Genomic DNA, 16,379 nt, shown 5'->3' with positions numbered 1-16,379 from the left:
GCTCGCTTTGAGCACATTTCTCAGTTTTACCCTAATGAGTTGCAACACTGATAATGTGGCTGATGATCTTTCATTGATTTCACTATCACTTGCTTGTCTGGTAATTGATCCGTTGCTGAGCCTCTAGTTAATTATATCGGCTTTGACATGGCCCAGTCCACTGGGAATTTCAAGTCTTGCAGAATAACAGTTTTAATAAAAGAGTCTATTACTGCAGGTGCTTGCTGCTGCATGCCAGTTGATTTTGTGTGCGTGGGATTTTTCCCCCTCTCCCCCTCCACCCTCTCTGGGAGTAGAGAGGACTGCAGGACAGGAGGAAAAGAGCGGAGAGGTGGGGAGACGGCGTGCAGGAGATGCAGAGAGGAGCAGAGAGGAGGGAGCAGGCTATTGACAGTGTCCTTAAGCCTCCCACAAATAACAGCCATTAGTGGGAAGGTCAGGAGCTGAGCAGGCAGCTTGACTAAGGCACTGAGTGCCACTTCAGAAAGCAAGAGGCTAGCAAATTTTAGAGGGAGTTTAAGTGGGTAATAGCTAGCTGTAAAGGTACAGCCACTGTTGGCACAATTGACTCAGAGGGGCTTCTCTGCCCCCACCCCTTGTTCCATGCAACAAGGATATTTTTATTGACCACAGGTGGACCTAATACATTTTAAAGCAACAGTTCTTTGGGCTCATTTTCGTTTTGTTTTGTTTTGCTTTTGTTTGTTCTGTTCTGTTTTTGTTTCTCAGATATTGAATTTGCAGCTTCTGAGACTTTTTTTTGTCCTTAATGGTGGTGAACTGGAGGGAAGTTTAACAGAAAAGCTTTCAGGAGATGCCAGGATCTAAAGGGGAAGACACATTTGTGTCAACATAGTGTACGCTTTCTCATCTTTTCTCATTGCACACTAATGACACCAGGCTGCCATTGAAGCTTTCTTGTGATTCGTTTGTTGTTTTGCAGGAGAAGTGAGGTTTATTGTTGTTCTTCACCTGAGGAAAAGCTGTGAGAGTGGTACATTTGTCCTCTAAATTTGTAGATTTTATGAGAAGATGAATGTTCCTTATAGTTTCAGTTAAGATTCTCTTCTTCTCTCTCTCTCTCTCTCTCTCTCTCTCTCTCTCTCTCTCTCTCTCTCCTTTTAACGTGTCTTGTTTTTATGAGAGGCTATGAATTTTGTTTTACATTTTTTGAAGTTATAGTGTTTATGCAATCCATGTAGGTGTTCTCTGCCTTTCGCCCCTCCCTCTAGCAATTCCTCCTAGGAGAGCAAAGTACGTAGCAGCACTGGGAAAATACAAAGTGCATTGTTCTAAATAGGGGTTGATTTTTAAAAAGTTGTTTATAGCAATGGCTTTCAGTTTCTCATGATGACTAGTAATTGTTAATCTTGACGCCTGAGATCTTATTAGAGAGATGCATTCCTTTTGCTGGAGAGAGCAGTCTTCGCCCTCTACCTTGCTTCCTTCCTTTCACCTCCTGTTTGTGATTTGAAAGGTTATGTACTTGAAATACATTTTAAAAATCCTACTTTTGATCTTTCTGAAAAAGAGGGAGGACACTTCTCTTTACTCTGACTTATGCTCCTTAAGGCATTTTAGGCAATTAACAGGGGAAAACAAAGATGTGAGAGATGAAACATGCGCGCAATCTTTCTAGTTTTCTTTTTAAAAGAAGTTGGAGATCATCTTATTTCCTTGCAGCCCCTTCTTTTTTGGTAAGCGCTTTACTATGTGTTTTCTCATTTGGGTTGGGATTGTTGCGGAATAGTTGCATACTGCCAGTATCTTTTAAATCAGTCAGTCCATTGCCAGACCAACTTTTGTGCGGTGTTCTGCATGCCTATTGTCTATATGAGTGAGAAATTTGTTGTCCCTCTCCACTCCTTTCCTCTCCCTTCTCTGTTAGGAGGTTTGCAGTCTGTGTTTAATAGGCAAGTGTCAGCAATTACATGCTGTTCTTGACAGCATTGTTGAAGCAAAACAGGGGAAAGGGCCACACTTGTTCTTCTGAATTCACCCTGATCAGCATGCTGCTTCAGAGTGTGCATGTGTGGCTTAAGACTGGGAGAGGTCTAGTGCAGGATGTCATTTGGAGCCTGGCAGTGGAACAGGGCAGTTGACTCTCTCTTGCACTGCTGTCCAATGACATCCAGTGGCTCAGAGTATGAAGCTGATGGTTGGGTCTCTCCAGTGCTGCATGCACACCTGACAGGCAGCTGTTAAGCCAAGCACAGGCGAGCCTGGGGAGTCACCGCGTATGCATAAATGATAGGGGTATCTGTGCAGAAGGTGCGAAAGAAGCTCTGGCCCCCTCTCCAAAGCCCCCCTTCCCAAATGAAACGCACCGTGCGGCTAGCTTAGCTACACTACACTCCTGCTACTGGCTGCCAAGAGGCTCAAAAAAAAAAAAATCCACCTTCACTTTTCAGTCAGAAGAGGCAGAAGTGGATGTGAGAGACAGAGGCACTCAGAGACACACAGAGCGAAAGAGGGCAAGAGACTTGACTTTAAGAGACGCCTGCACTAACAGCTCCATGCAGTTCGGAACAAGAACAGCAACGGCCGAATCTGGTTTCATGGGGACATGGCAGAACGCTGACACTAACCTCTTATTCAGAATGTCCCAGCAGGTATGTTGCTTTCCTTTTTTTTTCCATGTCACATGTTGAAGTGTCACTTGGTTATTGGGCTGTGTTTTTATTCCTTCCCTTTCTTCTTTTTTGTAAATGCATTTTTACTTTTTATGTCTGCATTTCACTTTTGTTTAATTTTAACACTGCACAGTTTCTGTAGTGTCATAACTAAGTCATTGGAATGTTCATGCTGACTTCACTCCATCCCCAGGGCTTCTTTAGAAAAAGTTTGAAAGAGCTGATAGTGCTTTTAAATCACCCCTTTTTATTTAAAGTTTTCCAACCAGATCATTTACTCATGTTAAGATTTGTTGCCTTTGTTTTCCTTTGTTTTCTTTCCTTTTCCCCCTCCTTCTCCCTCCTTCTCTCCCTCCCTCCCTCTTCTTTCCCCTCCCTTTTTAAATAAAAAAGTATCCTACCATCCCAGCAAAAAGTCCTTTCTTCCCACCCCCTGAATATGTAAGCCCCCATATCAAAACTGATACTAAACTTAAGGGGGCCCCTCTGAGCAGCTTAATTGAGTTCAGGTGGCAGAAAAGAGCATTCTGCAGGACCTACGGAGGGAAAGCGAGAGCAGTTGGGCTGGAATCGCTGCCAGAGCAGAGCTGAGGGTCGTTAGATGAGAGAGTTTCTGTTGCTGGTCTCTCTCTCTTTTTTCTCAGGCTCACACACACACACTGTTTCTGCAGAGCTGTGTCTTGGCGTCCTCCCCAGAGCAGTTCCTTCACCGGGGGCCGCGTTAAGGCAGCCTGGTATGGCGGTTCTGACGGGAAAGCTACAACGTTACTGCAAGGCCAGTAATAACTGATAATTAATCACAGGGACTGCTGGTGTCTCTGCACCACGCACTTGGTGATATGCACCCAGCGTGCCGTGGCTACTCTTTCACAACCGCTTGGCTCTTGCATGGGGATTATGCCCTGCATGAAACACACACACACTATTTCAAGGGAGGGAGAAATAAACTTTCAACTTGGACTGGACTCAACGAGGGGAGGGAAGTTTAAAACAAGGGACTCTAAAATGCATAGGGTAGGGTTATCTTGACTGGGGGAAAAACAACAACATAAACGGCCTTCTAGGAAAGTTGCTTCACATCCCCTACACAAAAAAGCTGAAGCAACAAAAAGTTGTGACGTGCATTGTGCCGCTCCATGAGCCTTTTTCTTTTCAGGGCTTTTTTTTATGAATGAATTCCATTGACGTAAAAGTGCTGTCATTTATACTGCAGCTATAGCAGGGGAACTCTAACTTGCTTTTGGTAATGTAAAAAACAGAGCGTCTCCTAACGATCTTTACAAAAGAAAACCAACCAACAAGCAAACCCTGACAAAACCCCAACATAACACCCCAGTTGTGTTTAGAGCAGAATTTAAATAGCATGTTTCTCTCCATAGGATGCCTGCATTCAAATAAGGTATATTTAGATCTATCCTGTAGAGGGACCCTGATTACAACTGATACCAGCTTACTGTACAGAAATATAATCAACATAAGCCAAAACCGCCCCCAGCTCTTTATATATATTTTCTTATGCTTAAAAGTAAAAAGATCAGAGTCCATTGAAAGGAGTTTGTTGCTGGAGACTAAGATATGTGTGATTGTTCATTCTGGTGGACCGCCTGGGTGTGATATTTCTTGCATTTTGGTGTTTTTACATGCATTTACTAGGAAGAAAATGAAACCTGTCCACAAATGCATCTGTCACTTTGTTTTTTTGTTTTCGGTTTGTTTTTCTTTTTTTAATAGCCTCATACGTATTCAACTGTAAATGCTTAGAATGAAGGATTTTTCCTGCTGTGGCAACAAAAGAGTTAACTCAACTAGAGCCAGATAGTAATCAATGGATAAATCACTGTTGAAGCACGGAAATAGTGTTAGATTGCCAGTTAGAATGTTTGACTTTTCCAAAGTTAGATATTCATAGTTTTGGAGAATACTATAAAGAAGATGGGGTGAATGAAACTTAAGAGGAAGACAGCTTCGTGCAAATAATCTGACAAAAAATGTTCGACGAATGCAAACTCATTCACAACTCGTTTATTACTTTTCTATTGTTGTTGGTTTCGCTATTGCATGAGGATCCCCCCCCCCCATTTCATTACTGGACACATATGGTCATGTTTATTTTCAGAGTCTGTGTTGGGAAAAGAATAATAATACGTGTAGTGTATGGCTAAATGCATGGCAGATGCTGTATCAGTGTGGATCACTCCTCTGGAATACACACACAGACACAGTAGCATTGTAAAGGTGGTAATGATGAACATATTTATTTTGCAAGAGTGTGCTTTGCCTTCATGTCTATGGTGGTTAGAATGTTGCTGTCTGCTTAAAATATTCTGCCTGGATACACTTAGGAGTTTTGTATTTCTCTCCCTCCCTTCTTTTATTTTAAGAGGGTAAGTTCATTCCACTTGGAAAGGGTAACAGCTTTAACTTTCCTTGACTTGCTGATTGTCTTCTAAGGTATGTTTTCTTGTATATAACTGTTTGCTAGGGTACCTGAAAATATGCCTGACATCTGCAACTACTATAAGGTTTTCTCTCCCTTTTAACGGTATTACGAGAGCAGCTGATGTTCATCCCTTCCCCTAACCTACCTATTGCAATTAGGGCTTGTGAAAATGGAATTATTTGATAGTAGTAGTAGTTGTAGTGTGCTTGAAGGTAACTTTTACCTTTGATCAAAGTACCTGGGGAAGATACAAAATAGGTTTCTGTTCTAAGCAAAAGTTTGCCATGGTTTAACTGAATGCTTAGTGAGATTTATATATGTACTCTAAATAATGAAATACATTATTTAGAGGACATCTTTAGAATACATTTAAAAATATTTACTTAGGTTGGAGTGATCTTAATTTCAGGTGGGTTTGTGGTATAATGACAGAAAGACAATAGCTGCACGGAGATCAGTATAAAACCCCAGTTTATTGTATTTGAAGACTTTGCAGAAGATAGAATAGAAAAAAAATAATGATATAAATAGCCCAGAGGATTTGGGCAAATTTTGGATGTGTTCAGGTAATTTATTTGTTGTTATTCCTGTATACATCTAAATAATCCTTCCTGTAAAACAATTATTCATGACATAGAGTGCTTAGATTACTATTAGAGAAGAAGGGTAACAGCAGAGATCTCCAGCCCCTTTTTTGGAAAAGTTTAAAATATGGCCACTTCACCCTATATTTGTTCTCCTTGCATATATTTTTTTAAAAAATCGAACACTGCGTGTTTATGACCCTTTTAAGGAGCCATCCATGCTCTGTATTCAGAGATATTTGCTGATACTCTGAAAGAACATAAAACTCAACTTTTTAAGGAGAGTTCACTTTAATCAGTGGCAGGTCGAAAATGACCAGAAACCTTTGGCTTCAGTTCCCCACTTATCTGTAGAGACTAGGGTTCAGTCCAGGCTGTGTGTGCATACACAAAGAATGTCCCACTCCAGTTTACAAGGAATTGTTTAAAACTAGAAAAGAAGGTCTTTCAGATTGATTAAATAAAAAGAGAAGGCTCTCTGATTTTTCTGCTTTCATAGATGTTTTGTGCATTTGTCAGAATAAGAAATGTCACTTTCCCTCTTCCAGTTTACCCTTAAGGGCTGCGGTGTTCTAACATACTTTTAAGCAATGAGACCATAGCAGCAAACTAGCAATAACCCACAATGACACAAAATGCCAGAGATGAGAAAAGCTTGCCTTCTCTTTCCTGTTTCAAATGCAAAGGAGAGATTTCTCTTGAACGTATCTCTTCAGCCAATTAAAGGGGTAAGATCATGATTACACATGCATCTGTGAACCATTATTCAGTAATTTAAAATTCATCCAATGATGTAGCAAAATTAACAACATAATTTTATTGTGTAACTGTATCTTATTAAAGGACAACTGTCTGACATTTTTCTACACTTGCCTTATTTAACTTCCTGCAATTATTATTAGTAGTGACAATTTTCCTATTGTGCATTAGATTCTCTCATTAACACATTGTCTTAGTTATCACTAGAGAAATCATTTCCTAGATAGGTGAGGGGTAAGCTGAGGAATCTAAAAATCAAATCAGTAGATTTGATTTAATAGGGAGGCATCTGTCCATCGTACACTATGAGGGTGGCACAGGTAGTATATGGTGTGTGTGTGGGGTGGGGGGGGGATTCATGCTTCCTTGTTTTGCTGAAATAAAATTCTGCCTATTCCAGGTGAAGGTTTTTAGCTTGAAATACATGAAATATACACATATAAACTGCTGCAGAAATACTTGGATTAAAATCATGTGTAAACATATTATTTAAATTCTACTAGTGTCCTATTTGTTTGTGAAACCATGTATACATCATTTACTGAGTTGATAGTTAAAATCAGAAATGTTGGCTACATCTAACTGCAGATCATCTTCACTGAGAGTAAAAAAAACCAAGAGCAACAAACCTGTTTCTGTATTTCTTTGTATTACATACAGCATTTGACTTTCAATATCCTTTAAAAACACATGATTTTCATTTGTTTTTTAAAAGGTAGATATATTGCAGTAAATGAAATTATATTTGATACACAGGTTTGTTGTCAAAGCTCTTTTGTAAAGGGCTTCTTAAGAGAAGCCCATAGCAAACAAGAGAGTGGTGCTCCTTTTATTGCCAATCACTAGCAATTTAATTGTTTATGTAGTTTCTTTGATGATGATGATGATGATGATGATGATGCAGTAGTGAAGTTCATCCTTGTTAGTTTTGTTTGAAAGAATCTGTAGTAAGGTTTCAGACTATCAGATCATAGAATGTATGTGAAATATAGCTTATTTATTTAAAAATAGGGTGTTGGCTTTAGATGTTTGTTGTTGATTAAAAAAAGTTATCCTAAGTAGTTTAGCAAGAGTTTTTGTATGTCTGATATTAGAGACAAAAGGTGCTTATGCCACCTAGTACAGTATAACCTGAGCATATCGGTGTACTTGTCACGTGAATGTTGGTACTTGTTAAGCTGGTGAATTTATTAAAAACCACAACCATTAGTACAGGAATAAAAATGCCAACCATTATTTGTTGGGGTGGGAGGTTAAAGTAATGTAGACTTCCTGTTTCCAGAACTTCCCTTGTTTTTCTGCACACATCTATGTGTGATTGCATCTCAGAAACACGTATTCTAAGATATCACTTGCACATAAGTGTCATTAATCTGATTAGGACATACATATTTGTAGGAAATCTTTTGAAAAGGAATATCTACCACACGTGCACACACAGGCTGCAAATCCTTTGCCCATTTACCTGGGAGCAAGTCCCAGTGAGCTCAGTAAGTTATTTTTGAGTACACATGAATACGATTTTGGTGTTAAGGTATTTAGCTGTAACATCACCATGTTCAGAATGTTTCACAACTCTTGCATGCATGAGACTGTGTGTCTATATGTATATACTATGTAGGTGTACATTTATACCTCATTGTATCTTGGTGTGTATGTACACTGAAGGAACTCAATAATGTTACTTCAAAGTAAGGCTTCACTGAGACGTAGCTGCTAATAATAGGCTAGAAGAATATTGTAAAAGGCTGTCTGTATACCTACAAGACATCTATTTATATACAGTCTGTTGTATGTATACCTATTCACCATATGGTTTATATATAATCACCCCGTACGCACACATACACACAATCCTTTCGTATTTCTAAGTGTTTTGTGTTGCATGGGTTGAGAGGTTATGTGCGTGTGTGCATGTGCGTGCCAGTGTGTGTGTTTGAGTGCACAAGGGGGCATTGTTTTATTCATGTGTAAGGCAAATGTGCTTTTTTCCTCGAATTATAGTATGTGATGTTTTTCCAGTCTAGCTGGAAAGCCAGTTTTCACATTGGCAACATGCACAGCCACACGGCCATCTACTTGAATGACGTAATAGATATTTTGAATGGCGAAGGAGTGTGGCGATGTGATGCAATTGTACTTGCTAGGTTTGAAAGGCTTGCTTTTGGTATGCCTACGAATATCCCCGAGATTAGCACAGTGAACTACAACCACATTCGGAGATGTAGCAGCAGTAACTTCCCTGCTTCAGGGATGGCTTGCCTTGACTTTTAACCCCAACTAATTAGATGCTGAGTAAGGCATCCCTGAGATGTTGGGGCAAAAGTGAGTTGGTCGCAGCTGAGACACAATTGCAGGGATTGCGCTGATAGTGAAAGAATTCACATTCACTAGGTCATTGTGACTCTGTGGAGTGATTGCAAAGGAACACTCTGTTTACTGATACAGAGCTGGCGTCACAAGTGAGAAACAAAAAGGCCTTATTGAATTTCTCCCTTTCACCAGGAATATTCGGTGTCTGTGGCAAGATTTTTTTACATCAGTTTAATTTTCATTCATGCAGACCACTAGATCATCACAGCTAAGATTTTCAGAACTCAGGGCTTCAAATGCGTGCAGAAGGTTAAAAATAAAAACTTGTTGGAGAGGAAGAAATGAACATATAAAATCAGAATAGATCTTTTCCCATTACATTTGAACTTTGGTGGCAAATTAATGAGGTAATTCTTTTAGAATGCTTAATTTATCTTAGACATTTTTTACAAGTCCTGCAAGTTAGTGTAAGTGCAAGAAAGGGGCATAGGGTTCTTTTAGCCAAAACTGTTCTACTGCGGCTTCTCACTGGCAAGCACACTGCTCGTTCATTATGTATTTCTGTGACCATATGCAGCATAGATCCTATTTTAACTTACGAGAAGAAAAAATACATTTTTAAACCTAAAAATAATTCTAATGCAGGGTATCTCAAAAGAAGGTCCCTTCTTAGTGACAACAGGGATTCAGAATTGCTTTAATTAATTGGGAGAAACATGCTTCTCCCAGTGTGGTGTAGATTTTATTGGAATGCTGCTGTTTCCACACCACTTGTGGTGTGAGAAGCAAGACGTTACTGCTACTTCTAGGACACCACATTTTTGAATAAGGACTGGCATCGGGTTCTGCCTTCCTCCCTTGGACTCACATAGTGAAGATAAGCAGCCGTGTTGATTGAATGAATAGTTTGCTTACAGTGAGAAAAATAAATAACTTAGAAAATGGTTAGAGAAAATGGGCATCTTCCATGCACATGAAAAGATAAACTTGCTATAACATTTCTTACCCATAGAAAAGTAATGCCTCAAAAGCCATATGCTATGTTGCCTGTATCTGTGTACAGCAAAAATGCTACGGTTGTTCAACACTGTTTTTCTTTCTTTCTTGGTGAATGTTTCCCTGTTGTTAGTGTTCCGAGGTGTAGCCAAGAAACTGAGTAACCAATAAATGGTTGGTTTTGTATTTATCATTTTTATTTGCATAATCAATATGTCCTTAGGGCATATACTACACATCCCGGTGTGTGTTTTTGTTTGTGCCCAATCTAAATAGGTGAAGATTTGAGGGGATTGTTGTGTAAGGCTGTCCACAGTGGAAAGAACATTATCAGAGGACTACATAGGCTTCATTTACATTAATCGTATCTATTGTTAAGCTTCATATGTGCGTGATAATTTTGCAAATATAGCAGCTTTCTGGACAAAATAGCAGTGTGTTTTTATAAGCTGTGAAAGAGTAACTTGCACAGTATTTCTTTCAAGTACCATTAAAAAATAAAACTGATCATTTTGAGTGTGCTGCTCACTGGTGTATATGTAGGCACACACATGCCAGACTTACACCTCTTTAGATTTATTTCTGTGGGACCCAGTTCCATGGAGTGTGATTCAGCTGAACACAAACTGCATAATACTCCTCACTTACTTGGCAGTAAGTCTCATTGAACTCACTGGGGCTTACATCTTTATAAACATGCATGGAATCAGGCTGAAATCCTAATGGAAATCAATGAAACTTAAGCACACTTGCTGTTTTCCCACATGACATGAAAAAGTACTTTTTCCTCCTTTCTGGTGCAGTACCTTTCTGGTATTGCAAGTGAATATTGTTCATTTTTTATATAAGTGGAAGAGAAAATATATTTTAGATCATATAGGTTTAAAGGAACAAAGAATACCTCTCTTTTGTTTACTTCAAAAACTGATGATAGAAATTCCATCATAGGGCCCGTCATTTCCATAAAAAACCCCTGAACATTGTGACCTGTTGCAAGGAACTATTTTCTGAGAATTCAGTTGCCCTCATGTCCCAGGCATACTGCCCAGGAAAGAATGGGTTGATTTCTGCAGAAAGCAAAGGAAAATAGCCCTTCTCTAAGATAGTCATTTTTGTCAAAGTTTTGTTACAGTGATTAAGCTGTGCCCCATCCCTTTGGGTTTTCTGTAAGGGCTACATGCAGTAAACAGCTACACACCTTAATGTCACTGTATTACAGATCATAACTGTGTGTTTGTTTAAAAATCACAACTGTTCATGATCTTGGAGGTCCACACTAAACTTTGCAATGTTTGCTTTGGCAACTTTGTGGTCTGTTTTCACACTTCAAATAAGATAGCATAAGGCTTCATTCCATTATTCTCTGAAGCCAGGCAGGTGTCATGGAAATCCTGATCATTTATGCTCCCCCCCCCCACAATCAGATAAACATCCAGAACATTTGAGGTGGTATATGAAATGCAATTTGGATGTTACCCACTGAAAACCTACCTTTCTCTTGCATTATTTGTAGAGGTGCCCACACCTGCATTGAGAGACAAGCAGAGACTCCGATAGGCTGCCTAGTGTATATGTCTGTAAAGGAAGACAGGGTAAAAATGTGTGACCTGATGCATTTGCTTATTACAGTAGAGGCTGCTAAATCAGATCTTTATGATATATAAGAAGGAGCAGAGACTAGCATGCATAGATGTTTTTCCCAACATAGCTATGTTTTTGTTTTGTTTTGTTTTTTAAAATGGTCTGTTCTGAACAGTAAGATCTTTAATTAAGATTTTTGAGCTTTCATTGTTTCTAATGACAATAAAGTAAAGAACAAAGGGGGGGACCTCCTGGTGTAGAAAAGATGTATGATGAATGTACTACATTTTCTATGCACAGATTTGTTAGGAAAAGACACGTTAAATTGGGCATTATTTATTCTTGCGTGGCTGCATGATTGGATCTGAATGCCCCAATTTTGTATGTTGAGGTAAAAAAAATGTATAATTTTGGAAGCAGCAAAATAATAATAATGTTAAAAGTCTTAGAATTAGAAAGAGATGTTTTATATTGATATTTAGCATGTTGAATTACACATTGATTGATTTCAGTGTAAGAGTTTAGCACTTGGTTAAAACTGTCCTATTGAAATCAATGAGATTTACATCCCAGTCTTATTCGTATTTACACAAAAGCAAGTCTCACTGTATTTCTATTGGAGTTGCATCTTAAGAAGTGCGCTTCAGTTTGAAGCCCTAAAAATGATTTATTTTGGTTTAAATTAGATTGGATCTTGGCCTTAAGCCTTTTTCCTTCCTTTTTTAAGGAACATTGCAAGTTTATCAATTTCATTAAGATAGCTTTTAGTGGCTATTTTTTCCCGAGACAATTGATCTAAGACTTACATTTGCCAAGAACATCTGAACTAGCTGTCTGGAGGGGAAAAAATATCACACACTAATGAAGACTACACGTGAAAAAAAAATAATTACTTCCAGCTGGCTTTATGCAATAACAAAACTAATATCAAATTGAGATGCTTAATTAGCATAGATTCAGATATATTATTTTCTTGCATTCAAAGGAACATTGTAATTCTGTTTAAAAATCTGAATTTAAATATTTGTCAATGCATGAAGGCGTTTGGTTTTGTGATAATCAAGCATGGAAAAGGAGAACCCCATCGATACATCTGCCCTGCCCTACAGCACTTGACATTGCCAGCATGGCTTCTGCAGCTGGTGGCATATGACTGTCATTTTGCAGGCAGGATACACTGAGAGATTTTACACAATGGAGGCATTCATGAAAGCATTCCTCATCTGGGACTCTGCAAACCCTCATTTTATTGACCCTGTCAGGATTTAACTGGAATGCTGTCAGGTAATGTGTTGCTTTATCTGTATTAGGATTTTTTTCCCTTTTTAAATTAGAAGCCACCAAGCTATTGGAGTGGGTGGGGAAGCAGTGCCACCCACAGCATGAGCCTCTGGAGAAATACCTTCAGCGCTCAGGTTTAGAATCTGACATCTAGAAAGATCTGCCCTGTACTTCCTGCATGAGGACATGCGTGCCTAATGGCGTTTTCGGTGGTTTGAATACACAACTGAAACAACCTGGCCTCGTGTGTGCTGTGTAACATGAATGGACCTAGCCTCTAAAGGTGAAACAGACCTGATTCGGATTCTGTTGCGTTAAGTTTCAGTATAATCCGGCTTGTATACTTTGGGTTGAATTTGGGTCAACTACACCAGAATGAAGTATTCTTAAGTCACACTGCCTTCTTTGGAATAATTAAATCTAATAAAATCAAAAAAGGTGGAGCTGCTTCTGCTGTTCCTTAAAAGAGTGGAAGAGAATAATGCAAGGTGAAATGAAATATCATATCCTTGTGATGTGATATTGGATATGATATTTCATTTTACCTTGCATTACTCCACTACTGTGGCCATCAGTGATATAAGGCAGCCCAGGTCAAAGAACAACATGGTAACACAACATGTATCTTTACCTGGAAGCTAAAAGAAGAGGGTGAGAAGCCACACTGACTGGCAGCCATTCTGTGTCCCTCCTAACATCTCAGTAAGCTCTTAAGCACATGCTTAAGTCTAGCCTGTTGAAATCCCCTAGGTCCCTTGATTTAAGTTTCCCATTACGCTCTTGGCCTGAAATCACTCACAGTTGATCAGCAAGGCCTATTGAGATCAGCAGCACTCACATCCAGAGGGCTGCAATCACTGTTCGTAATACTAATTGTACAAGTCAAGATTATAGGGTGTTTAAGAATAGTGTGCATTGGGAAACAAAGGGATGAGGGCTACAATTACACCCCCAGTTATAACTGTATTCTTTTAAGTTCTTACAAATGCATGTTTTCTTCTTCTTTCTGAAGGACCTGCTCCATGCTTGTTTTCATTGAATTATTAAAAAAAGCATACTCAATTTGTATGATAAAAATCCAGACAGGCACGCCAATGTCTGAGAAATAAATGTGCGCAAAATTTCTTCTGGGTCCTGTTTTGGTTTAATGCTAGCGGGCGGAATTGCAAACATTGCACTCTGTTCTTTAAGAATACCTTCTCTTTTTAACATACCCATCTGATCTGCCAGCTGCTCATTAATGGTTTGCATTTGGTCCAGCAAGAGTGTGGCTGAACAATCTTGCATGGGAAGTGATAAAACTCAGAATGTTTATATGTTCTATCTAGGTTTCTGCTGGAATTAGCCTAACTTATGAGCCTGACAGCACACTACTAACAGTCTGCTGCGTGACCCTTATCTAAGTGACAATGTACTGTGCAAATATAACCCAGGCAAACCCCACAGAATCAAGAGTTGTACAAGGGCTCACCTGTGCTGTTATGCTTTGCACACGGCCCTGAATTTCAGTGGGACTTCGAGTTTAAGGCAGAAGTCTATGCTTTAGCATGGGATGTTCCCTCTGAATTCTTGTTGCTGCAGAAGTATTTTACAAAGTCAGTCCTGATCACAGAACAAAATAACTAGAAAGGAGTTAATCGTATGTGAGATACTAACACAAAGAACTAAGAAGGTGAGGAAATGTATATCCATCGCACAGACCTTTTTTTTAATGATTACGAAGTTTTGCACCCTGCCAAAAGAAGTTTCTACACTTTCACTTGGCAATAGGCATTGAACATGTTAATGCACTACAACCTTGTGCATGTTACTTTGGAAGGAAGTCCCACTGTACCCAACCAAGCATACTCAAATGTGCATAAAATTGCAGCTTTAGGAATGTTTGCAAACTAGAACTAAGATTATCCATGTATTTGAGAGTAAAACCTGACTCAGTCTGAGTTACGAGTGAGCTAACAATAGCATCCAGTTATTAAGGATGCAATCCAGTGAATGTTCGTATAGAAAAAGGCCCTACATGCTAGAAGTTGTAGGACTTTTTAGTCTAGACATGCATAAGATCACATTCTCACGGGTCTTGCTTGATGACGAGAGTGGTATTGTTTTCAGGACCTATGTGTGACTTCTAAAAATAATTTCAGAGCAGTACTTGAGATAGTGAGAAGTGAATGGATTGAGTCAAATAAGCTGCTACCATATTCTGCAGAATTGCCCTAAATAGAAGGAAAACCAGAACTCTTCAGTAAGAACATTCCCCTAAGACTGCAGTCTTACACCCAGTTTCCTGGGAATAAGCTACATTTAAGTCAATGGAACGTACTTCTCTGTAGGCAAGTATAGGATGGTGATGTAAAGGAGATAAAGAAGTATTGCCATCAAGTATTGAATTGACAGTTCTTGGTGTCCTCCACCCTTTTAACGTTTGCTTCTCCAGAAAAGAGAGATATTAATTCTCCCACTTAATGGTGTGCTTATTGCAGTTCCCTGATAGACTGCAAAAAGTCTCTGAGAAGGCAACTGAATGAAAAGGAGTGCATGAGGCCCCAGTGCTGGGGCAGGTGTGGATACTGATAGTGCTGGCATCCCAGTTGCTCCTTTCCATTTTGCCGCCTCTAAGGTTGTTCTTGTTGTTTTTGATTTGAATACTAAGAGTTTGTGCATTTTGTGGTGAGTGGACTGGGAAAAAACCCTCAAATTTGATGGCTAAGAGGAATTTCACATACATTGTGATGCTGGAAAGTAAATAAAGGAGAAATTTGCATATCTGCGTTTACTTCCCAGCCTGCCTTCCTTCCTCTGTGTGCAGGGTTCTTTTAGAACAGCAGACTTGAGTATCTACAGCAGTAAGTGGTTCAAAGAAGAATTCCAATAAGTGAAGGAGTTAATATCTTTCCTTTCCAGACTAGCTAGAGACCTGGGGAAGTGTTGAAAGGTAGAGGGCATTAAGAGGTGTCGTTCAGCACTTAGAATCACAATGACAGGGGTGAGATCTTGTCCCTTCTTTGCCACTTTCGTCCTCCTTACCAGTGATTTTTAATTGACATCTAGGGAACCGATCCCTGGCAACTGTGCATATATTTGCCCAGATGTAGTCCTACCTTGTCTGTTTCCCAGAGCAGTTCACTGCTGTTATTTTCAGATGAAATAAGTAAATGGATGATACTTGCTTTTGAAAGAAGATGTGTTTAAAATTTAGTGGAATAACAAGAAGATAGTGACAATATTTAATGGACAGTGACAACCTCTGCAACATATTATAACCATGTGAAATTGCTGTTCACTGTTAAGTAAAATATATTATAAAATGTTGATAAAGGATATACTGTTATAATTAAATGCAATATCATTAAGTATTATTTTGCATCACATTGCACAATAAATGAGAAGAGGACCTATTGATCAATCTAAATTCCATTGCTGTGAAAGGGGCTAATAATAGGTCAGTTTGCACAGCACACTACGCCACTGTGTGAATAAGCAGTGCAGTATGAATCGTTCATGGAACAATCCTTGAGGCACACCCAATAGACAATTTGCTGCATTGTGGTTTGTCTTTACCCTTCTCTTCAGTCTTCCAGGTGGACTTGCACATGGTAGGCATGCCATGAGTGGAGCTGGCTGGAGCCAGGGGTCAGACTAGATGGCCTGGGAGACCCCTTCTGACTCCCTCTGTTTCCATGTATCCCAGCATTCTTTATGGCAAAAACCATCTTGTGTCTCCGTCTCCCTCAGTATCCCCTTTTGTTTGCTGCTGCTGCTGCTTTTAAAAAATTCTTTTTGGATCTATTTTTT

At 39.3% G+C, this 16,379-nt stretch overlaps 1 protein-coding gene across 3 annotated transcripts in view; it reads left to right on the top strand.

The window, feature by feature from the left end:
- Window positions 1-16,379, top strand: part of BNC2 (basonuclin 2) — a 454,605-nt gene that overhangs the window by 132,698 nt on the left and 305,528 nt on the right. For 2 of the 3 annotated variants that reach the window (XM_044427976.1, XM_044427981.1), the window contains exon 2: window positions 2,412-2,612. The exons of the other annotated variant lie outside the window; for it this stretch is intronic. In XM_044427976.1, the coding sequence (XP_044283911.1) occupies window positions 2,412-2,612 (201 nt within the window). The remainder of the gene's footprint in view (window positions 1-2,411; window positions 2,613-16,379) is intronic. 3 annotated transcript variants of the gene reach the window in all.

This window comes from Varanus komodoensis, unplaced genomic scaffold (assembly GCF_004798865.1).
Source record: "Varanus komodoensis strain SLA01 unplaced genomic scaffold, ASM479886v1 scaffold19, whole genome shotgun sequence".
NCBI classification, from domain to species: domain Eukaryota; kingdom Metazoa; phylum Chordata; class Lepidosauria; order Squamata; family Varanidae; genus Varanus; species Varanus komodoensis.
This window is presented reverse-complemented; position numbering and strand designations above follow the sequence as displayed.